Source organism: Mus pahari, chromosome 20 (assembly GCF_900095145.1).
Source record: "Mus pahari chromosome 20, PAHARI_EIJ_v1.1, whole genome shotgun sequence".
NCBI classification, from domain to species: Eukaryota; Metazoa; Chordata; class Mammalia; order Rodentia; family Muridae; genus Mus; species Mus pahari.
Window position 1 is genome coordinate 29,298,243 of NC_034609.1, and position 27,385 is coordinate 29,325,627.

Here is a 27,385-nt window from a genome sequence, read left to right on the forward strand (position 1 = left end):
CACACACACACACACACACACACACACACACACAATGCAGTAAAAGAAACAATGACTACAAAGTTCTCAGGTTGGAATGGCCTCAGTTGCCCAATGTGGGTTGCTAACAAGGGAAGAAAGTAGGTGGCAAAGCCCAGATCAGACAGCCAGGAGGGCTCGGCCTTGAGGATAAAGTAGCAATGAGGGTTTCTTCCAGATACTAGGAAGTATTGGAGGCCACAGATCCTGGGTTACGTATTCTGGATTCTATATCATTATGAGACTAGAGAAGATTTTTTTAAAAACTACTTTGAGATGAATTTTTATTATTTTATGTGTTTCAGTGCTGTGCTTGCTGCCCAAGAAGGTGGTAAGACTCTGTGTGGGTGCTGGGAGCTGAACCGAGGTCCTTTGCAACAATAAGTGCTCTTAATCATGCAGGGTTTTCCGGTTTTACTTTATTTCATGTAGTCTGGACTGGCCTTGCGCTCTCAATGTAGTAAAATATAACCTTACACTCCTGATCCTTCTGCCTTCAATTCCCAAGTGGTAGGATTGCGAGTGTGTACCACTACACCCAGACAGGACAGGCGCCCTGCGTGTGGATGTGGGTGTGGCTGAGGGAGCCCAGGGCTTCACACAAAGTGCTCCACAATTGAACTACGTCTCCAACCCTTTTCTTTTACTTTATTACATTTTGTGGGGATGGAGTACGCTATAATGCATGTATAAGTCAGAGAACAACTTGGAGCTATCTGTTCTGTACTTCTGCTGTGTTGGTTCCAACAGGTTTGTTTAGTAGCAAATGCTTTCACCTACTGAGCCATCTTGCCAGACTTCTGACCCTTCTCATGTGTCTGCTCTCATCGCATGTCTGTCCATATACTGTGGATATGCAGGTGTGCGCAGATGCCAGCTTTGAATCCTGTGGACCTGGCATTCTGGTTGGTTGATAGTCAGTACCTGGATGCTGGGAGCTGAGCCTAGGTGTGTAACCTAGGTGTTCAGTAAATTATGCTAACTGCTGAGTCACCCTTGTAGTCTCCTGATGGTATTCATGCTTGCTTGCTTGCTTGCTTGTTTGTTTTGACACAAGGCATCCCTTTAGCACAGACTGGCGTAGAACTCACACAGTATTCCTCTCTAGACCTCCTGAGTGCTGAGATTATAGGCATGAAGGCATGAACTCCTACATACGTCCATCTTTAGCCCTTAGAGTAAAAATCTCTGAGAGCGGCCTGCTTTGCTGCTCCCAGAGTTTGAGGGCTTCATGCCCGGAGGCTCCTGTTTTATGGATTCAGTCGGCTCATTTTTATTTTTAAGAGAACTCAGGTTGTCATTGGAGTTGTGGTTCTGAGGCCCACCAAACTTGGACGGTCCGACTCTACCGAGCAGCTGCTGAACAGATGGGCTGACTGGGTCTCGTTTGGTTCATCTCTAACCTGAGGATTGCCAGAGTTGGGGAGTGCACATAAGGTTTTTTCCGCAATTCTGTTTGCTTGATCTGCGCCTGGCTTTGAGATCAGAGTCTCTATGATGTGCAGATCACTGCTATTGGAGACCCTTGAGATTTAAAAACACAGATAAAGGTGTTTTGTTTTTTTTGTTTGTTTGTTTGTTTTTATTTTTTTTAGGTCAATGTTTAACAGTTTATTTTTTTTTTAAGAATTATTTATTTTATGTATATGAGTACACTGTAGCTGTCTTCAGACATACTAGAAGAGGGAATTGAATCGCATTACAGATGGTTGTGAGCCACCCTGTGTTGCTGGGAATTGAACTCAGGACTTCTGGAAGAGAAGAGCAGTCAGTGCTCTTAACTGCTGAGCTATCTCTTCAGCTCCTAAAGGTTAGTTCTTAATCTGATGTGAAACTGAGTCTGTGAGACCTTTGTTTCGGGGTTTTACTTTGAAGTAAACATGTTAAGAACACGCCCAGAGCTTTCTGGCTGTTGTTCTGAGGAAGCATTCAACCCTGTCCTGGACCCCTCCCCCAGGGAGTTGTGCATGTGGATGGGAAGGGCCTCTGTATTCTGCTGCTTTAAGCTGTAAATTTAAATTAAATCAATTGCTGTGCTGTACATTCTGTAGTAGGGAAGGATGTATAACGATTATGTGTATGAAAATTGGCACAGGTGGCCAGGTGTTGTGGGCACACATTTATTTAGGAGGCAGAAGCAGGTGGCTCTCTGAGTTTGAGTCCAGCCTGCTCTACAAAGTAAATTCCAAAGCATCCAGGAAAGTTGATGGGGTTTATACCTGAGGTGGTCAGCACTGGTGCCTGGTGTGAGTTAACAAACAAATAGGGTCTGATTAGTGTCTTGGAGGAAGAATAAGGATTGACCAAGCAAGTCATTGTATCCTGGCCAGGAAATGACATTCACATAAGTCCTGGTGAGCAACCACTGGGCCTGGTGTGTGTGCATGTGTATGTGTGTGTGTGTGGTGGTAGATGCAGACAGAATGAATGGCCAGCAAGGCAAGGATGGGCATAGATTACCACCAGCACAACTTAAAGGGTTTGATCTAAGTTTGTCTTGTTCTTTCCTGTTTTGGTTGTGTTTGTTTTTGATTTTGAGACAGGGTCTAGTGTAACTCTGGGTACCTAGAACTTACTGTGTAGATCAGGCTACTATCAACCTCTGGGAGCCTCAGCTCCCTGAGAGCTGGGATTAAAGGTGTGCACTGCTTCCCCTCCCCACCCCACCCCCAGACAGGGCTTCTCTGTGTAGCCCTGGCTGTCCTGGAACTCACTCTGTAGACCAGGCTGGCCTCGAACTCAGAAATCTGCCTGCCTCTGCCTCCCAAGAGCTGGGATCAAAGGTGTGCGCCACCACACCCGGCGCTGCTGCTTCTTATGTATTTCATTTGTATGGGTGTTTTGTGTGAGCCAAAGGCTTCAGTGGTCAAGGGAGCACATGACCAACTTTGTGGTTTAGGGTTCAGTTATACAAGACCATGTCAGCCCTGGTATCTGAATGAGCTTTACGTGAGCCCTTCTGCATTGTTCAACCTCTCCGATGTTTCCTTATATCTACAGTACGGTGACATGGGAACCTTATCACATGTCATATGTTCAGGCCCGTGGCAGTAAGTGCACAGTCAGGCAGGCAGGCCTGGAGTAAGGTTGGTGTTGGCTCCTGGGGCTGCCTTTGGTTTTCTTCTTCTTGTTTTGTTTTTGAAACAGTGTGTCTAGCCTAGACTGTCCTCCTTGTGTAGCTAAGAGACACAGTGAACTTTTGATCCTCCTACTTCTACTTCCCAAGTCTTTGCGTTACAGGCATATGCCACTTACATCTGGCCTTTGCATTGCTGAAGATCACACCCAAGGTTTTGTGTATATTAGGCAAGCACTCTCTACCCAGGCCCTGGTTTATTTTCTATTTTGAGACAAGATACCACTAAGTTACCCAAATTGGCCTTGAACTCACTCTGTAGCTGCATAGCCTTTGGACCAGGGTTCTTCTTAAGTTAGCTTTTCAAGTAGCTAGCATTATAGGCTTGTAGCACCAGGCCAGACTTTATCCAGTTTTGAAGATTCCTTTTCACCTCTCTTGTTCCCCAGTCCTTATGCTGCCGTTTCATTTTGACCCTCTGTTACTGCTTTAGCCAGAGACTTTTCCTATTAGAGTTAGCTTACTCTTAAGAGCAATACTATTGCTGGGTGTGGTGGTGTACGCCTCTGCAGGCAGTCAGATTGATCTACCTAGCAAACTCAGGCAGCCAGGGCTCCATACTAGGACTGGCTTCAAAAGAAGCAAACACAAAACCAAGCCCTACCTAGCTGGACATGGTAGTGCTTTAATAATACTCGGGAGGCAGCGGGGCGTGGTGGCGCACGCCTTTAATCCCAGCACTTGGGAGGCAGAGGCAGGCAGATTTCTGAGTTCAAGGCCAGCCTGGTCTGCAAAGTGAGTTCCAGGACAGCCAGGGCTACACAGAGAAACCCTGTCTCGAAAAACAAAAACAAAAACAAAAAAACCTCGGAGGCAAAGTCAGATGGAAACAGACCAATCTGGTCTGCATAGCAAGTTCTAGGCCAGCCTAGTAAGACTCTCCAGGTAGATACTTGGGTAGATAAGATAGACAGTACTACTGAAAAAGAAAGACACCTCCTACTTCCCGGGCTACCACTGTCTTAGCACACACTAGCCCATTTCTCTTCTCTCAGTCTTCTTTTCCTTTTCTGATGTCCCAGTTTCTATCCATCAGCTGGTCTGGTGCTGTCACATACTTGGTGGCGCTGTTTCTTCTGCGTGGTGTGTTCTTTTCTAGGTCCTCCCCTTAATATGGGTTGAGAGCAGAAGGAAGTCTGACCCTCATTCTTCCTGCAGCTTCCCCTGAGAGCTCTTGGGAACTGGACTAAGTATCTTGGCTTCTGTGGGGTTAGGTCATACTGAGTGGATACTATGGTGAAGGTACAGAAATGTAAGGGTAGGAAATGTGGACATTTCTTGGAAATTTAGAAATATGACCAAAACTGCATGTGAAAATGGTTGTAGATTCTATGCTTCTTTCATTTGTTGATTTGTTTCTTGCTACAAATGTGAACTGGGACACACCTCAGGTTCCTGTGTATGGGCATGGCTGGATCCAAGCTTTCTCCTCCGCTTGTTTTAGACTTTCCTGGACATTTCTTAGTCATCTGAGCATAGTTGCTATTTTTAGTACAGCTACCTCCTAGGGAACTTAAAATAAAACTGGCTTCATTTCCTGGCCTTTCATTGGCTCGAGTATCATCATAGGCTGGAGGATTGGATTCAGCTCTGTTCCTTTACTCTGTCCCTTCCTGCTGGCTCCTCTGGCCTTCTGGGAGGTCATAGAGACTTAGTTACTTACCATGTTGAGCTACATAACCACCAGCAAGCTGGAGTTACTGTCTTCAGTTTTGCAGAGGAGGATGTGGGAGCCCTAGAAGCAGTGACATGTATAAGCTCCTACCACAACTAATGCTTTTCTGCTGGGGTGAGATTTCCCTCTTACGGTTAAGTCTCAGACCTATTCTCAGTGCAGAGGATGTGCTCCTCTGCAGTCAGAACCATACAGAGCAGCGGATGGGTCTCTCGGCCACAGGAAGTGAGTGCACTTGCCTTCTCTTGGAGGACTTTAACAAAGCCAACATGGGTTTTTCATCAGTGTCTTTGGGATGGCGGCCTCGAGCTATATGGAGACACTCCTCAGGAACGGTATAGTGGTGAGACAGGATGCGCCCACACATGCCTTCATCTATTTTTCCCTTTCTCATTCTGTCACTCTCTTATGTGAGTAGAGAATAGCTTTATCACTGAAGAACTGACACCAGCAAAGACCAGGTCAAGAATCACCTGGTCTCTCAGAGGAGTTAGGTGGCTCCTTAGGACTTGCTGTGGTGGGGAATGGAGTCTTTAGAAGCCATGTGTCTTTCCAAACCCCCATCACCATCACATCCCTAAGACATTATTGGAAGCTTGAAGGCTAAAAGAGAAACGTTCTACACAGAAACATGAGTAGTTCCTGGTCTGATTAGTGGGTAGAGCGGCAGGAACTTTGGTCTTGGAGGTTATTGAAAGGATGAAAGGAAGGTGTGGACCTGGGGCTGGTGCTTAGTTCCTTCTTCTCCAGTTATTGGACATAGGGCCTGTTCTGGTTTTCCTTCACCCTAGGTATAGCCTCAACACCCATCTTGTATGCCTGGCACCCTCTGTCATCAACCTAGAGGTCCTTAGATGGGCTAAATGTGGTCCCTACCACTGGTCAGGGTTGGGTGAGGTCTGTGAGACCCCCAGGCTTGTCACATACCCTGAACGGGTATCAACAGAGGTCTTCCTGCATGAGGAGGCTAGGAAAGACAGGCTGCTGCTTGCTTCTGAGGTACTAACATTTCTGTCTTGGTCTTGCAGGTCTCCGAGAGGTGGTGACTCTCCAGGATGGGAGACAAGCCAATTTGGGAGCAGATCGGATCCAGCTTTATTCAGCATTACTACCAGTTATTTGATAACGACAGGACCCAGCTAGGCGCAATTTATGTAAGTCTCCAATGTGAGAGCCAGAATAAAACCCTAGGGGATCAATATGGATATCAAGAGTAGCAACTGTGTTGTCCTGGACAAGAAGTTTGGGCTTTGTCATTCAATGTGGTTGGCACCTTATCAGGTTACGAAGTCCTTAGGAGAATCTCTCTGTACCAAGTATAGATTAGGATACATTATCCTTTGAAGGCAGCAGCCATGAGCATTTTCAGTGCAGTGCTGGCTTGAGGGGGCGGGGGGGTGTCCCATGTACAGCTTCTTTTGAGGCCAGAACATCTGAGTGCCCATGCAGATAGAATAAAGTTAACCCAAGGAGTCTTTTAGGTGGGCATTGCTTCATGATTTAATGATAAGCATTTATTCTTTCTGATTCATTCTTGATTCTGCGAGATTCAGCAACACAAGGGAATTCAGGCTAAGCAAAAGGAACTACCCAGGATAGGAAGGAGTAGCCATAGATCCTGGTTGAGTCATCAGAAGTTGTCAGTATCTCTTCCAGAATGTCAGGGTTCATTCAGAAATCTTGGACATAAAGGCATTTTAGGAGCTGGAACAAATTCATCCTAGATGATATAATTTGTCGTTACGAGTTAGAGGGATTGTACCTGGGCCTTCATGCACATAGGACAGGTGCTCTGGCACTGTCCTGTCCCCCGGTCAGTCCCTTTCACTGCCTCTTCTCACTGTATTTCTTTCCTACACACATTTTAGATTGATGCATCATGCCTTACGTGGGAAGGACAGCAGTTCCAGGGGAAAGCTGCCATTGTGGAAAAGCTATCTGTGAGTAAGGTCCAGAACTGAGGCACAGGTGCCTTCTTTCAGGCCTCATCTGGCCCCAGCTTACCTCCCATTCTTTCTCTTGCAGAGCCTTCCGTTCCAGAAAATTCAGCATAGCATCACGGCACAGGACCACCAGCCTACACCAGATAGCTGCATCATCAGCATGGTTGTGGGCCAGCTCAAGGTAGCAGTGCCACTGTGTTTCAGGGCAGGAGTAGGCAGGCAAAGCAGAGCTGTGGGCTCCTGTGCCTTCCCCGTAGATATAACCTGCTTACTGGGGGGACGTCCAAAGTGGCTGCCTAGCCCTACGTTGTTTAGTGTGACAGCCCCGAACCGCTGCAGCTGACCTGTACCTTCCCCTCTTCCCTTCTTTCCTTGGTGCTGGATATTGAGTGCAGGCTAGACAGATGCTTTCTTACATCGAGCCCCTCCCTTGGCCCCACAATTATGTCTAAGTATTTTTGAGGTCAGGTCTCCCTGTGTACCCCTCACTGGCCTAGAACTTGCTCTGTAGACCAGATTGGCTCCATACAATTTTAAATTGTGCTAATTAAATTAAAATGGACTTCCTTAGTTGTATACATTTCAAGTGCTTGTGGTCAGTGGCTGTAGTTGCAGAAAGTTCTAGTGACAAGCACTGGTCTAGAGCCATTATGGAAAGGAGGCAAGATGAATAGGAGCAGGGTGAAGCTGTCCTGCCAAACTCTTGGGCTCCTGTGTCATCCTGAGGTATAAAGAGACCTGCTGATTGGGCACTTAGAGATAATCCTCAGATAGCCCTCAATGCTACCACCCAAGCTGGTGCTCCCACATGCTCTCTTTGAGACAAGGTTTTGGTATGTAGACCAAGCCCTCTAATTCACAGAGATCCTCCTGCCTCTGTTTAATACTGAGATGAGAAGAGTGTACTGGGGCTGGAGAGATGGCCCAGCGGTTAAGAGCATTGACTGCTCTTCCGAAGGTCCTGAGTTCAATTCTCAGCAACCACATGGTGGCTCACAACCATCCATAAATAGATCCGGCGCCCTCTTCTGGAGTGTCTGAAGACAGCTACAGTGTACTTACATATAATAATAAATAAATCTTAAAAAAAAAAAAAAAAGAAAAGAAAAGAGTGTACTACCATGACTAACCCAAGCTGGCTCTTCCACCTGTCAAAGCAAATGAAGTTCCACCTTGTTTATTTCCCTTTTCCCATAAGAAAAAGAAAATGAAAAATATATATATTGTATGTGTCCATAATGATTGTATTATGCCATAATACACAGACGGAGGTTAGAAGACAACTTTTCTCTTTCATTTTCACATGGGTCCCAGAGATCCAGCTCAGGAAACCAGGGTTGTAGGGCAAGAGCCTCTAGCCATTTAAGGTGTGTGTCACTGTCTGTCTCCTTGACCCCTCTTAAGACCTCCATCCTTATAGTCAGACACTTCCCAGGAGCCTCTTCCCAGAGCAGACAGATTGCCTGACCTCTTGGCCAGGCCCAGCTCTCTGGGACGGCGCCTTACTTTTCTATCAGTTCCAGAACCTGCAACCAAGTAGGCCCCCGGGGTTGCGGAGGCATTTCTGGAAGCGCATCCTCCGCTTTCTGAGGCTGGAGTAATAAGCAGTGATAAATATCAGGCACTTCACACCTAGTTTCAGATTCCTGCTAGTGTTGGTGGCCCAGCTGGGGCTTCAGATGATCCTTGTTACCACTAATTCTTAGAGAAAGAGGTGAAGCCAGAGCATGCGTTCGTGCGCTAGGCCTCATCCTGCTTTTCTGAATTGTGGTTAGAGTTTGGGGTCTGCCTCTTTCTGTTGCAGTATTATGCTGGTCATTTCCCCATCCTATTCCAACCCCTTATAAAATTCTGATCCTATTGTGAAATTTGTGTGTGTTGTATTTATTTGTTGGGGGTGGGAGGGCTTACTTGCTTGCTTGTTTTTTGTTTTTTTTAAATTTATTTTTTCATTTAATGTATATGAATACACTGTTGCTGTCTTCAGACACACCAGAAGAGGCTATTGGGTATCCCATTATAGATTCCCAATATAGATGGTTGTGAACCACCATGTGGTTGCTGGGAATTGAACTTGGGACTTCTGGAAGAGTAGTCAGTGCTCTTAACCACTGAGCCATCTCTCTAACCCTGGTTTGCTTGTTTTAAATGGCCTTGTCATACACACACTGACAAGTATGTGCTACTGGGCCCAATGTGAACTCAGTTTTAAGATGTAAACCATTTATCAGTAGTTTTGATTGGGATAAATTAATAAATAGTGTTTCAAGATTCCTTAAAATTTTTGATCACTTCTACCCAGAGACATTGTTGAGCTAGAAGACAGGCAAGTCCCCCTCTCTGCTGCCTAGCTAAGTGGTAAAGTGCGCTGCCTTTCAGTGTACGTGTGAGTAGCCCTTCATTGACACCTATGTGACCAGCAGTTTCACACATAGTAATTCACACTCACAGATACCTATTCTGTGCTGGAATTCAGTGTTAAGATAATTAGTGCCTGATCCCAAGGTTGTACTACCATTAAACATCCTTTCCGTTCCTTAGCACCCTCACTGAATCTTTCCTTTCTCCATTCATACAGGCTGACGAAGATCCCATCATGGGTTTCCACCAGATGTTTCTATTAAAGAACATCAACGATGCTTGGGTTTGCACCAATGACATGTTCAGGCTTGCCCTGCACAACTTCGGCTGACCTCCTCCTGGCCAGATAGTCGCGCTGTTTCCTCCTCCCTCTTCCCAATCCTATCTCACTCCTCCAGATGCTCCAAATATCATACACAAACGAGCAGGGCCGAGGCGGGAGCGGGTGCAGGGCGCTCCTGTCACCACGGTGTTGTGCATGATGTTTGAATGCTAGACTAGTCGCATCTGACAGGAAAAGTTTGTGTTGTACCAGCGCATGCCTTGGAAAGACTTAAGTAATGCAAAAGATTGTCGGTTTTTGGTTTTGTTTTTTGTTGTTGTTTTTTTTTTTTAATCTACTGACAAGTTGCTCTAGTAACCCAAAGAAGTGAAGGAGAAAGCAGCTGCCTCACCAACCGCCCAGATATTGATTTGTTCAGATGTTTCAATGCCTCATGATACAATAAAACCACAAAAATTTTCTTAACAGTTTAAATTGTTTTAATTAGTTAAGTAGTTGGGCATCAACAGTTCTGGCCCGTTGTCTCCCTTCCCTCACCCCCATCTCTGCCTCACCTTAACAGAACCTGCTGCAAGGAGCAAATTCACTCAAGCGCTCATGCCTGCTGGGGCAAAGTTCTCTCCAGCCCCAGAGCTTTGGAAAGCAGGCCTGGCCTGAAGGCTCTTCAGTCAGCTGTCTGACACCTCCTGTGGCCTCTGCTTTGTAGATTTGGGTCTAGTAGCAGGGTAGATATTCTGTAGCAGCTAGAAAGGCCTTAGCAAATATGACTTCCCATGTTTATGCCCTCTGGGTTGAAGTCCCAAATGTAGAGGCCTGCTCTATGCCCAGAATAAATGACCTGCAGATGCCCACATTCCCCAAGCAAAGTGAGAGATGCTGTGCTACCTGCTTGGGCTATCATAGCCAGGCCCCATTAAGTGGAGAATATGTTCCACACTGGAAGGAGTCAGAGGGAAGGAGTGCTCTAGCTCTCCCCTCAAGACTTGTGCAGGACATTTACACACCATCTCCTTAATTTCCACACAGCCCATACTCTCCAAATCCCAGGACATCTTACCTAGTATGGCAGTTTCTGCCCTGTTTCTTAGTCTGGGCACAGGTCTTGCTCAGTACCGATAGAGCTTTTCATCCCTGAGACCTCTGAATAGTATAAAGCTACTAAAATAGCAACTGCAAGCTAGAACCAAGCCCAGGATATGGGGCTTAAGATTGGCTAGGCACACCTGAACGCTCCCCTCTTCCTGCTCTCCTGCACTGTGAGGGGAGAGTAAAGATTTCCACGTACTCCACAGGTTGCTTGGTTATACCAGCATAGTCCTGGACGCCACACAGGAGGTTCCAGTGGAATTCATCTCTAGCTGCTGTGTATTGGGGGAAGTAGGGGTGGGAGAGAGGTAGATGCCAGCTACCTCTTAATCCACCCTGTATAAAATCTGCAATACAGCTTCTTCCATGTACCTGTGCCTGAAATGTCTGCAATAAAGAGGTGTTTGTAAACTATGGTCTCCTTTATTCCCAATGTGGGACAAGGGGTTACTGGGGACAGTTGGTAACAGTGACAGTTTGGGGGATAAAAACTGTCTCCCCTGCCCTTGCATTTCCTGGGGCTAATGACCTCGCAGATGTCTTGGTCTTCCTTACTCCTAAGGGGGAACAGATCCTTACCAGTTTAACTTATTTAAGGTCTGAAAAGTTATTACCTGAGTAGTAAAGTTGGCTTTCTTGTACCATTATCCAGAGTTCATCAGAATGGCCTAGGACCTGGGTTAGATCTCCAGAGATGGTAGGATTTGAGGCAGCCCAATGCTGAAGTACATTTGCTCTTTCTCAGTCTTGTGAAATGTACCCACTACTGGACTAGCCAGGAGCAAGCAGCCTACGGAGGCTGCCTCTTGGTAGGAACTAGGTTTCCCTGAGCTCGGAACCTTTCTTCTGCGGTCGCTGTAGGTTCCGGGAGCGAAGGTCAGTGGGACCGGAAGTGGAGGCGGTTGGTGGGGTTGGCAGGGCTCACGGAGGCAGTCCGGGCGGCGGTTTGCGAACTGCGGCTAGGTTTTGTGTGGTGCTCCGTCTCCTGCTCTCCAGCGGGGTCGTGGCTGGGCGAAGTTGGACGCTGTGCGTAGGTAGAGGAGCTAACGTCGGGCGAGCAGGACTCTCGTGGCCGGGCCCATGGCCTCCTGCGCGAGCATCGACATTGAGGACGCCACGCAGCATCTGCGGGACATCCTCAAACTGGACCGGCCCGCCGGAGGTGAGCCGGGATGGGGTGGGCAGGCTCTTAGCGAAGTGGTGGACGAATGGCGTAGATCTGAACCGTTTTTCGGGTGCCGCAGGTTCCCTTAGCCAGACCCGGGATCCTCCGGTTTGATTGCGGAGGACAGGAATTAGAGTCATGGATGATCCCTGGGTCTATCCAGAGAATGGCGCAGACCCCTGGGTGTTACCCCTCCCCATCCTATGCCAGACCATTCTGCCTTGTTCTTAAGTGTTTTGGCAGAAGGTAAGGCGCCCTCCCCGGAATCCACTCAATCCATCTGGTTTCCTTGCCTCCAAATTTCAGTGTTTTGAGAACTGGCCCCGTGTCCCTCCTCGCCAGGGTTCAGAGGCCTGGTGCAGTGTCGGTTTAGCGAGTTCTAGGCCTAGAATTGAGTGATCGGCTGAAGCGCCTCTGTGCCTAACCTGCAACTTGGCTTTCCCCCAAAAGTGTATACTCCAGGCCTGATGTTGCTCTGAAAACGATTTTCTGGCAAAAGGTGGACAACACCAAATTCATGTTTCTGCTGGATTGAAGGCAGATCACAGACAGGCTCTGATTAGGTTGGATTAGGTTCCAAACGTCAGCAAGCCCATATGTCCCCAATTCACTCGAGTTTTACTTGGGCTCCCGGTATCCTCCTTGGGGCTACTCTTCCCAGATGAGAGCTCCCAGGACAGAAGGCCACCAGCATTGAAATATAATGTTATTGTAAAAGGGGATTGTCGGGGTACTGTGATGGGAATGGGGAAATAATGGTGAGGGAGATAGAGGGCTGGTTTGAGAGGAGACGGTTCAGGCTAGTTTGGATACTATAGACAGGAAAAATCCTCCAGGCACTTATGTAGAAGATACATATTACAAAAAGGAAATAGTATGTATGAAAACGAGATGTTTCAGTGTGATTCGGAGACGTTTGAACATTGTGGTGGTTGACCAGAGGTAATGGTGTACATATTGAGAACTGATTCTTTTCTCACACCTTTTATGCCTGCTGGTGGAACCCAGACTGCTAAAGCAGGCACTGGTACTCTCCAGTGGGTTCACCTGACACAGCCACAGATAATCCATTTGCTGTCTGAGCCTCCTGGGCTTGCATTTTCAGGGTGTGCTCCCTTGATTCATGAGGCGGTTAGTGCCTCTGATGCCCACCGTCAGCTGAGCATACAACTATGTACAGACTTCGTAGAGCCTGACATGATTAACTGTGTAGCCTAGGTCTGTTTATTCTCACCATAGACTGCTAGGAAGGGAGAGTAGCCAGCTTATCCCTGAGCAGCTAGAGTGGTTCTAGTCCTAGTGAAAGATAAAGGGCCTTTCCTTGTAAATCTTTTTGTTTGTGACCAACACTTGATTTCTTTCTTTCTTTCTTTCTTTCTTTCTTTCTTTCTTTCTTTTTTTTTTGTTGTTGTTGTTGTTGTTGGTTTGTTTGTTTGTTTGTTTGTTTAGGATAGGATTTCTCTCTTTAGCCCCGGCTGTCCTGGAACTTGCTCTGTGTAGTTTGTGAAGGCTGACCTCAAACTCAGAGATCTGCCTGCCTCTGCCTCCAGAGTGCTGGGATCAAGGCATGCACCGCTGCTGCCCAGCTGATGGTTTTCTTTTCAAGTAGCTTCTGCTTGTCTCTTCCTCGAAGGACTTACCAGACCTAAGGCTGTCTTATGACTGAAAACTTGGTCTTTTCCTGAAGTGCCTTCTTGCTAGCTGGGAGTTTGGGAAGTGGTATCTGAGTTAGTAAGTTTTTGAGACATAGCCAAGAAGCCAGTCCTAGTGGCATTCACTGTAGTCCCAGCACTTGGGAGGCAGAGGCAGAATTGTCAGCTGAAATCTACCTCAGGCTACATGTTGAAGCCCAATCTCAATAAATAAGAAAATAAATAACTATATAAGTGGAGACATAGCTCAGTGGTGGAGCAATTGTCTAGCATGTGCAAAGGAAGCCCTGAGTTTCATCCCTAGTACTACCTCCTATCCCCCAAACAACAATAAAAACCCGCCTAGCAAGCAAGTGATGTCCAGGCCTCAGGCCGCAGCACTCAATAGGAGTGGGACCAGCCACTGCAAACATCTAAAATAAGGTCATTCCTGATTCCACACTCCCCACATGCCCATAGCTTCTCTCTTCCTTGTCTAGGTCCCCATGTGCATTTTTTCCTGAGTTTACCTGCCCAAGCTGGCTTGTTAACTAACTCAGTGTGCAGACCCCCTCTTTCTTTGCATTAGGAACCCTTCTCCACAAACTCCCACTGTGCTTGAGTTCTTGTAGCTCACACAGACTCTCAGCTGTTCTGTATGTTGCCTTGTAATATTCTGTCCACTGGCTACAGCTGACTATGTAAAACGTAAAACCCTTGTAGAGCCAAGTGTGCTAGCATGTATTTGTAATTCCAGCACTTAGGAGGCAGAAGCAGGATCTCAACTTTAAGGCCATCTGACTACACAGGAAGGCCCTGTCTCACAAAAGGGAAGGGGTGGTGAGCTTCTCTGGCTTTTACTGCACAGAGAGAGAGGCTGAACAACCTAGCCTCATCTCAGGCGTTTTCAGCCTCTACCCTTGCCATGTTTTGTTTCTGGGTTGTTTGTTTTAGGTTTACCTGTTCTATTGTGTGTTTTGCCTGTATATATGTATGTGTACTACATGTGGTCTTGGGGCCTGAGGGAGTCAGAAGAAGGTACCACAGCCCTTAGAATTGGAGTTAGAGATGAATATGAACCACCATGTGGGGGCTGAAAATTGAACCTAGGTCCTCTGCAAGAACAGCAATTGCTGCTTAAACACAGAGCCATTTCTCTGACTTCGTTCTGCTTTGTTTTGAGACAGGATTTCATTATGTACTCTAGGCTAGCCTGAACTTCCTATATAGCTTATATAACTCAGTCTTTCTGTCTCGTCCTCTCAAATGATGAGATTACAGGCATGTGCCATGACACCCAGCATTCCCAGGTTTCCAAGCTGTAAATGTAATTGCTATGATATCCTGATTGTTCTTATATCCTCCTTCAAATCAAGTGTGTTTGCTATTCTTAACCCAAATATTAACTGGCCTAATTTGGGGTGGGTGGGGTGGGTTTGTTTGTTTGTTTTTTGGTGCTGAAGATCAAACCAAGGGCCTCACATATAATAACTAGGCAGGCGAACATGCTACCATTAAGCTGTGCCTCTGGCTCCATTGGAAGCTCTTTGCCGGTTTGTAACCTTCCCATATCGGTAGAAGAGTCTCATGTTCATCCTTGACCCTGCTGTATAACCACACTTACAGAATGAAGAATGAACAAAGGACCCTCCTCCCCACTGGACATAACAAATGCTCCTGAGTACTTTGTTGTCTAGAGCTATAGAAGAAGCTCATGGTAGGCATAGCAATCTTTTCACTGTGTCCTTTTCTTTCCCTAGGTTCCAATGCCGAAAGCCAAAGGCCATCCAGTGCCTACAATGGAGACCTCAATGGGCTCCTGGTCCCTGACCCGCTCAGTTCAGGTGATGGTAACTCAACAAACAAACCTGGTATACGGACAATGCCACCCATTAACCTGCAGGAGAAGCAGGTCATGTGAGTACCTGAGAAATAGTAATGATAATGATATCTTTGCAGGTTTTGGTTAGCCATAGGGTTAGGATTAAAGTCAAATGGGCAATCAGCCTCTGCTTCCTCTCTTATGGATGATCTGACGCAGAGTACTATACCTCACTAAATATATATACTGAGACAGGAGATGAGAACAAGCTGAAGACTTGTCCTGGATGCCTAGTGTAATGGAATTTACCTCATTTGTCAGGAGGGAGGTGAGCGAGGGGAGCTGTATATATGGGAGCCAGGCAGAACTGGGAATCTGGGACTAGACAGCTTCATCAGGTCAGTCTACCCGTAGCACCCTCCACTGAGCCTTTTGGAGAACAAGGACTAGGTGTGTGTACCTCTTCCAGTTGCCTCTCTGGAGATGACAGCTCCACCTGCATTGGGATTTTGGCCAAGGAAGTGGAAATTGTGGCCAGCAGTGATTCTAGCATTTCCAGCAAGGCTCGGGGGAGCAACAAGGTGAGTACCAGGATTTTGTGGCATATGTACCGTATGGGAGCACTCCCACACATGGGAACCACTCCCACTCATGGGAACCACTTTGTTAAAGAATGTACCTTATTTTCAGAAAACCAGTGTTGACTCACAAACCTCTGTGGAAATGTGATGTAGGAGATGTCAGTGGGTGCTAGGTTTGTACCTGTGAACCTGTCCTGTCCTCAGGATTGTTAACTACTCCATCCCTCAGCTTCCTCAACCTTCCTTACTCTGAGTTCTCAGGTGAAAATCCAGCCTGTCGCCAAGTATGACTGGGAGCAGAAATACTACTATGGCAACCTGATTGCAGTGTCTAACTCCTTCTTGGCATATGCCATTAGGGGTAAGTAAGGACATGCAGCAAGAAGGAAGTGTTCTGCTACCAACCCCAGAGATGCAGATGTAGTCAGATGCTAGGGCACGGTAGAGGTTTCAGGCTTCCCTGACATCTCCCAGGGCTGGGGGAGCTGGTCAGGAAAAGCAGACTCAGTAGGCGCTGTGGTGATAGTAGGAGGCAGGCATTCCTGTGCTGCTGTTGCCCGGGGCTGGGCGCCGGCTCATGATCCTCTGCTTCTGATTCCAGCTGCCAACAACGGCTCGGCAATGGTCCGTGTGATCAGTGTCAGTACTTCGGAGCGGACCCTGCTCAAGGGCTTCACAGGCAGTGTGGCTGATCTTGCTTTTGCACACCTCAACTCTCCACAGCTCGCCTGCCTGGATGAGGCTGGCAATCTTTTTGTGTGGCGCTTGGCTCTGGTCAAGGGTAAAATTCAGTATCCATTCCCAGGCCAGGGAACTAAAAAAGCAGAGTTGAGTCTAGGGCGGGGGCTGCTAAGGGTTTTACATCATCATCTAGCTAGCTAGCCTTAACTCCCTACTCAGAGAAGAGATTTTAGTCCATATCCGGCAGCCAGAGGGTACAGCGCTGAACCACTTCCGAAGGATCATCTGGTGCCCTTTCATCCCCGAGGAGAGTGAGGACTGTTGTGAGGAGAGCAGCCCGACAGTGGCCCTGCTGCATGAGGACCGGGTAAGAGCGCTGCCCCTGGAGAAGGAAGGCTCAGAACTGCCTGCTGAACGTGCACATGGAGTAAATCCCTCCCTGTTCCCTAGGCTGAGGTGTGGGACTTGGATATGCTTCGCTCCAGCCACAACACCTGGCCTGTGGATGTCAGCCAAATCAAGCAGGGCTTTATTGTGGTTAAAGGCCATAGCACGGTAGGTCTGCAACGGGTCTCCTCTCCACCTTGCCCCTCGTCCATGCTCTTCAGCTATTCCCTGTTTCCACAGCTGCTCAGGGGGCTTTACCAGTATGCTGCTCACGGGGATGTTGAAGACAAATGGGCTGTCACTTGTACAGTTCATTCCTAATCCAGCTCTGCTCTGCAAGTCTGGTTTTCTCTGTAGTGCCTGCCCACCACAGTCAGTCACACAGGAGCGTGAGGCCACTGTTGGTCAGCCCAGCTCACTACCATCTTCATTTAGGAAGGGCTCATTCTTAAATCTGGTCAGGAGGCAAAGCAAAGCTTTTGGATTCTTTGCAGTGCCTAAGTGAAGGAGCCCTCTCCCCTGATGGGACTGTCCTGGCTACCGCAAGCCATGATGGCTTTGTCAAGTTCTGGCAGATCTATATTGAAGGTCAGGATGAGCCAAGGTAAGGCAAGCTTTGAAAGACACTAGTGTCTGTCCTATTTAGAAAGAGAGACAGATCATTCACTCAGACTGTTCATCTGTCTGCTTGCAGGTGTCTGCATGAGTGGAAGCCTCATGATGGGCGGCCTCTTTCTTGCCTCCTGTTCTGTGATAACCATAAGAAACAGGATCCTGAGTGAGTGAGCGGGTAGACAAGTTGGTGGGCTTTTCCGTGGGCTTCTAGCTGCTAACCAGTCAGTGCCTGTTGCTTTTCAGGGTCCCGTTCTGGAGGTTCCTCATTACCGGCGCTGACCAGAATCGAGAGCTGAAGATGTGGTGCACAGTGTCCTGGACCTGCCTGCAAACCATTCGGTAAACTAGAATGAGGGAGGGAGACCGGGGGTCTAGCTTCTTTAAATTCTCAGTCTTACTTGGTCTGTGTCTTGGCTTCCTAGATTCTCCCCAGATATCTTCAGCTCAGTGAGTGTGCCTCCCAGCCTCAAAGTTTGCCTGGACCTCTCAGCAGAGTATTTGATTCTTAGTGATGTGCAACGAAAGGTAGGCTGCTGTGGTGGTACGCCGGAAAGAGCTGGTGTTGCTGGGCAGGGCAGGGCTATGTGACACAGCCTCCGTTGAGTTAGGAGTGTGTTGTTCATGCAGGTCCTCTACGTGATGGAGCTGCTGCAGAACCAGGACGAGGGCCGCGCATGCTTCAGTTCCATCTCTGAGTTCCTGCTCACTCACCCTGTGCTGAGCTTTGGCATCCAGGTTGTGAGTCGCTGCCGGCTACGGCACACTGAGGTCCTGCCTGCAGAGGAGGAGAATGATAGTCTGGGGACCGGTGAGGTGCCCTGGCTCAGGGTTCTACGTTGGTATATGGGAAGTGTCCGTGCACAGAGCAGGCCAAGGCCTTAATGATCCACTCTGTCCTTTCAGAGAGTTCCCATGGAGCTGGTGCCTTGGAATCCGCAGCTGGTGTGCTCATCAAGCTCTTTTGTGTGCACACTAAGTGAGTGTCAGGGAGGCCTGCTGTGTCCTGTCTGTGTTCCCCGACCCTATGGCCCTGGCCTTTGAGTATTCTGTTCTCCCCTTTGTTGCTCTTTAGGGCACTACAAGACGTGCAGATCCGCTTCCAGCCACAGCTGAACCCTGACGTGGTAACTCCACTCTCTACCCACACTGCCCACGAGGACTTCAGTGAGTAAGGGAACAGGAGGGAGACAGGTTCCACTGCTGTGGCTTGGAGACCTGACTTGGCAGCTTTCCCAGCAGCATTTGGAGAGTCTCGACCTGAACTAGGCTCCGAGGGGCTAGCTTCAGCTGCCCATGGTTCTCAGCCTGACCTGCGGCGCATTGTGGAACTGCCTGCTCCTGCAGACTTCCTCAGTCTGAGCAGCGAGACCAAGCCTAAGTTGATGACACCTGATGCTTTCATGACACCCACTGCCTCCCTGCAGCAGGTACTTCCCTCCTCAGTGGAGAGAGCTCTGGTAGTGTCCCATTGGCTGACCTGAGTGCTCATTCTCTGGATCTTCCCAGATCTCTGCATCCCCTAGTAGCAGCAGCAGCAGCAGCAGCAGCAGCAGCAGCAGCAGCAGCAGCAGCAGCAGCTCTCTAACAGCTGTGTCTGCTGTGAGCAGCTCCTCAGCCATGGACCCCTCCTTGCCCAGGTAAGATAAAAATCAGAATTGGGTCTAGTGCCAGAATGGGACGAATTACAGTTGCTGATGCCTTACCTTTCTGCCAATAGGCCACCTGAGGAGCTGACCTTGAGCCCCAAGCTGCAGCTAGATGGCAGCCTGACTATAAACAGCAGCAGCAGCCTGCAGGCAAGCCCTCGAAGCCTCCTTCCGGGCCTGCTCCCAGGCCCAGCTGACAAGTTGATTTCCAAGGGACCTGGTCAGGTGTGTGTATGTTGGGGGTGGGGAGGAGATATGCATGAGTATAAAGTACTGGGTAGCGGCAGGTAGAGGTCGGTGGGAAAGACTGGAGCACTCTATTCCTGCATATTTTTCTGTTGACCCTGATTGACCTTGGAAGTGTGTCATTTCCCCAGAGGTTAGAGTGGCCTTTCATGTTCCTGGAGGGCATCATCAGCCTCTCATCGCCATCTCTCGTGAGCTGTGGCCCTGCTTTCCAGCTGCATCTCTTTCCTGTTACATTACGGCCGTCACCACAGATCCCAGTGATCTGTAGTGTTTGTGCCCCTTAGCCCCATCACTTAAGCCTCTATCTTTGCCCTTCTCAGGTATCCACTGCTGCCTCTGCACTGTCCTTGGATTTGCAGGAAGTGGAGCCATTAGGGCTACCCCAGGCCTCCCCAAGTCGAACTCGTTCTCCTGATGTGATCTCCTCAGCATCCACTGCCCTGTCCCAGGACATTCCTGAAATCGCATCTGAGGCCCTGTCCCGTGGCTTCGGCTCCTCTGTTCCTGAGGGCCTCATTGAGCCAGACAGCATGGCCTCAGCTGCCTCAGCACTACACTTACTCTCTCCTCGGCCCAGGCAAGGCCCTGAGCTCAGCTCTCAGCTTGGTCTGGATGGAAGCCCTGGGGATGGGGATAGGCATGGCACCCCTTCCCTACTGGAAGCAGCCCTGACCCAGGAAGTTGCAACCTCTGACAGTCAGGTCTGGCCTACGGCACCTGACATTACTCGTGAGACCTGCAGCACACTGACGGAAAGGTGAGAAGCTTAGAAGGGGAAAATTCTGCTTGGGGTGGGAGGGACATTAGGATTAGTACTCCTGAGCCAGTGTGTTTCCTCAGCCCCAGGAATGGCCTCCAGGAAAAGCACAAAAGCCTGGCTTTCCACAGGCCACCTTATCACCTGCTGCAGCAGCATGACAGTCAGGACACCAGTGCTGAGCAAAGGTGAGCACCGCCTGGTTCTGTGTGCTCCTCTGTGAAGGAGAGCCGTTAGTAGGACAGGACAGCAGGTGAGCAGTCACTTCCCCTTCCACAGTGACCATGATGATGAGGTTGCCAGCCTTGCCTCTGCCTCAGGAGGTTTTGGCAGCAAAATTCCTCCTCCTCGGCTGACTTCCAAGGATTGGAAGACCAAGGGATCCCCTCGGACGTCACCTAAGCTCAAGAGAAAAAGCAAGAAGGATGATGGGTAGGAGGATTCTGGAACCAGGGCCAGGGGTGGTCTCCTAAGCTGCCTGTTGTGACCTGCAATGCTTTTTTGCCTATGTAGGGATTCAGCTGTGGGATCCCGGCTGACAGAGCAACAGGTATGTAAGGGAGCACCTTTTTACCCATGGGACCTCATGCCACAAGGGTGGGAGGGACTTCGAGCTATTTCTTTCTGGGGGGGCGGGGGTTGGAGATAGACAGGATAGACATTGTGTAAGTTGTCAGTGCTTCTGCCAGGTGGCGGAGCCCCCTGAAGACTGGCCAGCACTAATTTGGCAGCAGCAAAGAGAGCTGGCAGAGCTATGGCACAACCAAGAAGAGCTGCTACAGCGTCTCTGTGCCCAGCTTGAAGGTCTTCAGAGTACTGTCACAGACCATGTAGAGCGTGCCCTGGAGACGCGGCATGAGCAGGAGCGTATCCTTGGGGGTAGTGGCACAGCATGGCAGTAAGGTGCGGTAGCATTCTTGCCTAGGAAAGGCATAGGTCCCGTTGTAGGCCTGTTCCTTAGCTCCACCACAGAACGGCGGCTGGAGCGGGCACTGGCTGAGGGGCAGCAACGGGGTGGGCAGCTGCAGGAGCAGTTGACGCAGCAGCTATCCCAGGCGTTGTCTTCAGCTGTGGCTGGGCGGCTAGAGCGCAGCGTCAGGGATGAGATCAAGAAAACAGTTCCTCCGTGTGAGTTTTCCATGAGGTTTCTTTCAAGTGGGCTGGGTGGGTGTAGGGCATTTTCAAACCTCTGGTTCCTCCACCTGCCTCTCCTAGGTGTCTCCAGAAGTCTGGAGCCTGTTGCAGGCCAGCTAAGCAACTCAGTGGCTACCAAGCTTACAGCTGTGGAAGGCAGCATGAGAGAGAGCATCTCGAAGCTCCTCAAATCCAAGGTGATGCGGGATCCAAGATGGGGGGAGTGTAGCTAGACAGGCCAGGTCGGACTCGGGCTTTCAACTTGACCCCTCCCTATATTTTAGAACTTAACAGATGCCATTGCCCGAGCAGCTGCAGACACGTTACAGGGACCAATGCAGGCTGCCTACCGGGAAGCCTTCCAGAGTGTGGTACTGCCAGCTTTTGAGAAGAGTTGCCAGGCTATGTTCCAGCAAATCAATGACAGCTTTAGACTGGGCACTCAGGAATGTGAGTGGCATCATAAAACCCAAAGTAGTAGGAGTGGTTGTACTCTGGTGTTACCCCTTTTATGATCCCCATTGTTACCCTTTAGATCTGCAGCAGCTGGAGAGTCACATGAAGAGCCGGAAGGCCCGTGAGCAAGAAGCTAGGGAGCCTGTTCTGGCCCAGCTTCGGGGCCTGGTCAGCACACTGCAGAGTGCCACTGAGCAGATGGCGGCCACTGTGTCTAGCAGTGTTCGCGCCGAGGTGCAACACCAGCTGCATGTGGCTGTAGGCAGGTGTGTGGGCAAAGCTATGGGTTGAGGTGGTAGGCTAGGAAGGGCCAGAGCAGGCTTCCTGTCCACCTCACTGGCTCACTTCCCTTTGCAGCTTGCAGGAGTCAATCTTAGCACAAGTACAACGCATTGTCAAGGGTGAAGTGAGTGTGGCACTTAAGGAGCAGCAGGCCACCGTCACTTCCAGCATCATGCAGGCTATGCGTTCAGCTGCTGGCACACCTGTCCCTTCTGCCCACCTTGACTGCCAGGCCCAACAAGCCCATATCTTGCAGTTACTGCAGCAGGGCCACCTCAATCAGGCCTTCCAGCAGGTATGATAGTGTTAGGCCTTAATGACTGAGTAGCACTTGACCAAGATGTGTCCTGACAAGGTGCATATGCCATATGCCCACTTCCTCAGTAGTCTTTGGGCTGTCTGTCAGACTCATGCTAGACCACTTTCCTTCTACCTTAACCCACCTTTTCTGAGGAAAACTTCATAATCTCGTCTTGTAAAGTAGCCCTACAACCCTCTCAGAGTTTCTGAACCTCACTGCTGGAACTCTTAGAACCCAACTTTGGTCTTTTGGCCATAGACCATACATCTCAGATAAGAAAGCATCCCATCCTGGTATTAGGGATGAATTAGCATGCTGTCTTGTTCTACTCCCAGGCGCTGACTGCTGCTGATCTCAACCTGGTGCTGTATGTGTGTGAAACTGTGGACCCAGCCCAGGTTTTTGGGCAGCCGCCCTGTCCACTCTCCCAGCCTGTTCTCCTTTCCCTAATCCAGCAGCTAGCATCTGACCTTGGAACTAGAAGTGACCTCAAGCTCAGGTGAGTGGGGCGGTCGGGGACCAGACGATGAGCTAGAGGTAGGGATAGAGAACGGGTCATAGCAGACACCCACTCTTGCCTGACTCCCATCGCTAACTTTTCTACCTATATTCTCTACCCGTTCCCATATGAGGCTTAGAGAGTTTCTTTTTCACTGTGCCTCTGGGCTTCAGTGCCACCAGGGGGCACTCCTTTCAGCTGCATCCAGCTCTAGCCGGCCTTTCCCCCTATCCCCAGCTACTTGGAAGAGGCTGTGATGCACCTGGACCACAGTGATCCCATCACTCGAGACCACATGGGCTCTGTCATGGCTCAGGTGCGCCAGAAGCTCTTCCAGTTCCTGCAGGCTGATCCACACAATTCACTTGGCAAAGCTGCCCGCCGCCTCAGCCTAATGTTACACGGCCTTGTGACCCCTAGCCTCCCTTAGCCATTTAAAGAGGGATGAGGTGACACTGAAGGCCAGGTGGCAGGTTTAGGTCAAGGCAGGGCCATGTCTGCTGGTTCCCTGCTCAGGCCTTCATCTCTGGTGTGTGGAGGGAGGTAAGCAGCAGGGCCCACGGGCAGTGCTCTACTGATTGTGTTAACCAGCAGGGTCAGGCGGGCCCAGGGCACGCACGGATTGTGCCTTCTTGGGTCCTGCCATGCCTGAAGCATGACCCCAAGATCGTGACACCACTTGAGTTGAATTTTCCATGTTCCTTTTTACCTCTAATTTGGATCTTTTTGTTTTTGAAAAACATTGAGAAATTCAATTAAAGGCTTTTGGAATAAAAGAAAGTATGTGTGTGATTTTTAGTTTGTCTTTGATGTGACTATTCTTTCCTCCCTCTGGGGAAGTCTGTCCAAAGCAACCCACTCTGGGTTCCCCTGGCACTCATTCTCATCTGATAAACATACTCACACCTCCCATGTCCAATTCAGGCAAAGCGCCTAGAGCCAGCTCAGCATCAACTTGCCTCTTCTCTGGGCAGTTTTGCCCTCTGGGGTCCTTTGCTCCTCTGCCTAGCTGGATGCTGGAGGAGGCGGGGCTGACAGCTGGGATGATGCTCCGCCTCCAGGCCCCATCCAATCAGAATCCCTTCCTCTGTGGGCTGGGTCCACAGGCAGCTCTCCAAGCCTCTAGCTCCTGCACTAGGCTTACAGCCAGGGATGATGTGCTACTGCCGCCACTGCCACTGGCGCCGCCGCTGTCAGCGGCGACCCTGTGCCCTGACTCTGTTGCTGCTACTGCCACTCGGTGAGTGTGAGCGTTCTGGGCCGAGGCTACAAACCCTCTCAGAGGTCCTAGCCAGACTGGGTATAGGGTATGGGAGCAAAGGAGTTAGAAATGAGTAGTGAGGGCTCTGGGAGCGTGTGATAGTGGCTTCAGGATGGAAAGTACAGTAGCTCAGCTGTGGGGGGAGAACCTTTAAATCCTGTAGCCCCTCTTCTGACAAAGGGAGTCTCTGGTCCCCAGCAGAGCTCTCAGGCCATGGATCTCTGAGCTTAGAGTGACTGGCTTTGATCCCCACCCAGCCTGCTCAGCTTCAGCAACACACTTGTCTTTAGCGAGGCAATCAAAGTGCCAGGTGAAGCTCTTGAAAACTACAGGAGGACTACCTCCTGCCCATGACCGCCTGCTTCCAGACCCTCCACCCCTGAATCCCTGTCTTTGACCTAGAGTCCCAGGAACTAGAGAAGGAACTAAGCTCTGGGACCCAACACCCTCTTTCTGTCCCCACATCACACCTCCATGTGCATCATAGTCCTAATCCTATCTTGAGAGTTAAAGACAAGTGATCTCCAGCTACCCTGAAGTTCCCTGGGGGCACCTCTTTCACGCTGAGTCACGTCCCCAGAGCAGCATCAGGTAAACAAGCTCCTGACAAATGGACTCTAGCTCACTCTATTAACCATTCTCCATCCCCAACCCACTCCTAATCTGTACCCCACCCAGCAGTGGCCTCTGAGGGCCCAAACCGCTGTGATACCATATACCAAGGCTTTGCTGAATGTCTCATCCGCCTGGGGGATGGCATGGGTCGAGGAGGCGAGCTACAGACTGTCTGCAGGTACCAGAAGGTGGGAGGTGATGGGTCGGTCGGTGGGAGGCACCAACCCAGTCTGTGCTACTGCTTCACCACCTCAGGGCCCCCGAGTCTCTTCCTGGTCCAAATCTTTGTGCTCTAACCCCGCCCCCCAACCCCATTCTGTAACAGATCCTGGAATGACTTCCACGCCTGTGCCTCTCGGGTCCTGTCAGGCTGCCCAGAGGAGGCGGCTGCAGTGTGGGAGTCACTGCAGCAAGAAGCTCGCCGTGCCCCACACCCAGATAATTTGCACATCCTCTGTGGCGCTCCTGTGAGTGTTCGGGAGCGGATTGCCGGCCCAGAGACCAACCAGGAGACACTACGGGCCACAGCTCCTGCCCTGGCTCCAGCTCCAGCCCCCGCGTTGTTCGCAGCTGCTCTAGCACTTGCCTGCCTCCTGGGGCCTCTGGCCTAAACAGTCTGGTTGGCCAGCCAACAGTGCCCTTGCCTCCCATCACTGCATGCAGTGGCGGCCGCCATGTGAGCTCTGCAGTGTGCACACTTTTCATTAAAGGTATTTATTTATATTTGCACCAAGTTGGTTCCTTTCTCCTGGCTGTGGCACTCTTGACTAAAGCAGGGACCCCCGGAAATTATCTCAGCATGGAATGTGCGTGCCTCAGTACCTCCACAAGGGACTCAGTTATCCTCACAAACATTCATTTTGTGATGGCGGTACTGAAGTTTCTTTCCATTATGCTATAGGTCCCAAGAGCATCCTGGGTCCCTAGGGCCCTGGTAGAGACCCAGGATCTGCCAGAATGCACAGCCCTTCTCTGCCTTTCCCAACCTGGCAGAAATGTGGTGGTCGTGGTAGGGGGGCTACAACAGGGTCCCAGGGTGAGAGTTCTCCATCTCAGACTTACCCTCAACTCCTCACCCCAGGTGACCAGCCAAGGTCTTTCTCAGGTTCCTTGCAACCTCCTGATGTGTCACCTGCTTCTCCCTCTACTAAACCTCAGCCTTCAATACATGCTCAGACTCAGTGCTCGGCCTTCTGAGGTCTGGACTGTCCAAGGAGAAGCCCATCCGGAAGGTCTAAGTCTAAACTCAAACCCCTGACAGGATCAGCAGTTACAGAAGCTGAGGTCATAAAGAGGGGTGCTCTGGCTTCTGCTCTCCACAAGTTTGCTCTTTGGGGTTTGCAGAGCCAGAGAGAGAGAGAGAGAGAGAGAGAGAGCACTATCTCAGAAATACATGATTCGAGAAGGCACAGTGGAAGCAACAGTGTTCCACAAAGAGTATGTGGCGTGGGCAGAGCCACTGTCCATTGCACTGGGGCCAGAAAAACAGAGAAGGTTAACACTATGTCTTCTTCCCCGCCCCTCCACTTCTTCCTCTTCCTCCTCTTCTTTTTTAAGATGGGGACTTCCTATGTGGCTCTGACTAGCCTAAAACAGGCTGGCCTCAAACTTGGAGTGATCCTCCTGCCTCCTCTTCCTAGGTGCTAGAATTACAAGCATGTGCTGCCATTCCTAGCCTTAAAAATGAGGACTTTGGTGGACATTGTAATGGCCTCCTCGTGGGCTGCTCCTATTTCTGCTCCTTTCACTCTCTGAGTTGGGAGACGGATGCTTGTATTAAGCTCCTTCCCGCTAATCTACAAGGTTCTGCACGAGCCTGCTCTGCCTACCCAGTCCTTGAGGATGGGCAGTCTCAGAGGTGAAGTAGCACATGGGAGGTGATAGCACATAAGGGGGGCTGCCTTATAAGTAGCTCGGAATAGCTGGGGGGGGGGGGCTCGCTCAGCAAAGTGCTTGTCACACAAGCGTGAAGACCTCAGTTTGGCCCCTAGGCCTATGTAAAACATAGAGTGGTGGCATGCACTTGTGTGTAGTCCCAGCCCTAGGAAGGGCAGAAACAACTCGATCTCTGGGAGTTGCTGGAGAGCCAGAGAGAGAGAGAAGGCACTATCTCAAAAAACAAGGTAGATAGCACCTGAAGAATGATGCCCCAAGGTTGACCTTGGTATGCACACTCCCGCTTCATACATATTCATAAACACACACACACACACACACACACACACACACGTACAGAGAGAGAGAGGGGGGGGGAGAGAGAGAGAGAACAGGCCAATGGAATGACCTAGTACTCAGCACTCAGTAAAGGTACTTGCCTGCAAGTCTTACAGTCAGTCATCTGATGCCCACACGTCATCCTCTGACCTCCACATAGGAATTGTTATATGTGTGCACATGTACTCATACATAAAGAAATAATAAACATTAAAATTCATCATAAAAAGGTGGCCCCAGAGACCTGTGCTGATATGGAGAGGGATTTAGAAGGGATGCTGGCAAGTTAGCCATCAGCTGGGAAGAAGCATGGCAGGCCAGGCTTGTGACAGTCATGCCAGGAGACTGTTTACACACCTGCACAGACAAGACAGACAGAAAACAGGTGCGATGGAACCTGCTTAGACTCTGAGGTGACAGGTGTCTCCAGAGACCTCCACTCAAGTGTGCAGGAGGAGCACAACCCCCCCCCCCAGTTTCTTTCTTTCTTTTTTTTTTTTTTTTTAAGATTTATTTATTTATTATATGTAAGTACACTGTAGCTGACTTCAGAGACTCCAGAAGAGGGCATCAGATCTTGTTACGGA

At 49.7% G+C, this 27,385-nt stretch overlaps 3 protein-coding genes across 6 annotated transcripts in view; all 3 read left to right on the forward strand.

The window, feature by feature from the left end:
- The window catches only part of Nutf2 (nuclear transport factor 2), a 17,869-nt gene extending 6,956 nt beyond the window's left edge, over positions 1 to 10,913 (forward strand). Inside the window, exons 2-5 of one of the 2 annotated variants that reach the window (XM_021220385.2) lie at positions 5,858 to 5,983; positions 6,698 to 6,769; positions 6,855 to 6,953; positions 9,351 to 10,913. In XM_021220385.2, coding sequence (XP_021076044.1) covers positions 5,885 to 5,983; positions 6,698 to 6,769; positions 6,855 to 6,953; positions 9,351 to 9,464 — 384 coding nt within the window. In that variant the 5' untranslated portion in view covers positions 5,858 to 5,884 and the 3' untranslated portion in view covers positions 9,465 to 10,913. The remainder of the gene's footprint in view (positions 1 to 5,857; positions 5,984 to 6,697; positions 6,770 to 6,854; positions 6,954 to 9,350) is intronic. The other variant, XM_029532680.1, reaches the window with a different exon arrangement.
- A 468-nt stretch (positions 10,914 to 11,381) lies between these two features.
- Positions 11,382 to 23,504, forward strand: Edc4 (enhancer of mRNA decapping 4). Of its 2 annotated transcripts, none has more exons than XM_021220041.2 (29): positions 11,382 to 11,664; positions 15,059 to 15,215; positions 15,590 to 15,701; positions 15,963 to 16,062; positions 16,303 to 16,492; positions 16,602 to 16,749; positions 16,833 to 16,937; positions 17,264 to 17,373; positions 17,464 to 17,547; positions 17,628 to 17,723; positions 17,807 to 17,909; positions 18,012 to 18,192; positions 18,288 to 18,360; positions 18,457 to 18,548; positions 18,624 to 18,811; positions 18,891 to 19,021; positions 19,102 to 19,255; positions 19,600 to 20,036; positions 20,120 to 20,224; positions 20,316 to 20,468; positions 20,550 to 20,586; positions 20,726 to 20,903; positions 21,009 to 21,164; positions 21,252 to 21,367; positions 21,455 to 21,620; positions 21,706 to 21,892; positions 21,984 to 22,203; positions 22,545 to 22,708; positions 22,946 to 23,504. In XM_021220041.2, exons 1-29 carry the CDS (start codon positions 11,583 to 11,585, stop codon positions 23,136 to 23,138), a joined length of 4,218 nt encoding a protein of 1,405 aa, XP_021075700.1. In that variant the 5' UTR covers positions 11,382 to 11,582; the 3' UTR covers positions 23,139 to 23,504. The 2 variants fall into 2 exon arrangements, with proteins under 2 accessions (XP_021075700.1, XP_029388358.1); XM_029532498.1 differs by having other exon boundaries at positions 11,401 to 11,664; positions 18,621 to 18,811.
- A 281-nt stretch (positions 23,505 to 23,785) lies between these two features.
- Positions 23,786 to 25,317, forward strand: Nrn1l (neuritin 1 like). 2 transcript variants are annotated; one of them, XM_021220791.2, is made up of 3 exons: positions 23,786 to 23,948; positions 24,648 to 24,762; positions 24,910 to 25,317. In XM_021220791.2, the coding sequence occupies exons 1-3, from the start codon at positions 23,861 to 23,863 to the stop codon at positions 25,193 to 25,195; spliced, it is 489 nt and encodes a 162-aa protein (XP_021076450.1). In that variant the 5' UTR covers positions 23,786 to 23,860; the 3' UTR covers positions 25,196 to 25,317. The 2 variants fall into 2 exon arrangements, with proteins under 2 accessions (XP_021076450.1, XP_021076451.1); XM_021220792.2 differs by having other exon boundaries at positions 24,651 to 24,762.
- The last annotated feature ends 2,068 nt before the right edge of the window (positions 25,318 to 27,385 follow it).

What these genes read in the sequence shown, in the direction of transcription:
- Edc4 (XM_029532498.1), top strand. Translation starts at nt 11,583, where the DNA reads ATGGCCTCCTGCGCGAGCATCGACATTGAGGACGCCACGCAGCATCTG. An exon ending in TTAGTGATGTGCAACGAAAG is followed by an intron (nt 17,910 to 18,011) that starts GTAGGCTGCTGT and finishes TTGTTCATGCAG; the next exon opens with GTCCTCTACGTGATGGAGCT. An exon ending in CAAGAAAACAGTTCCTCCGT is followed by an intron (nt 21,165 to 21,251) that starts GTGAGTTTTCCA and finishes TGCCTCTCCTAG; the next exon opens with GTGTCTCCAGAAGTCTGGAG.
- Nrn1l (XM_021220791.2), top strand. Translation starts at nt 23,861, where the DNA reads ATGATGTGCTACTGCCGCCACTGCCACTGGCGCCGCCGCTGTCAGCGG. An exon ending in GTTGCTGCTACTGCCACTCG is followed by an intron (nt 23,949 to 24,647) that starts GTGAGTGTGAGC and finishes TACCCCACCCAG; the next exon opens with CAGTGGCCTCTGAGGGCCCA. An exon ending in GAGCTACAGACTGTCTGCAG is followed by an intron (nt 24,763 to 24,909) that starts GTACCAGAAGGT and finishes ATTCTGTAACAG; the next exon opens with ATCCTGGAATGACTTCCACG.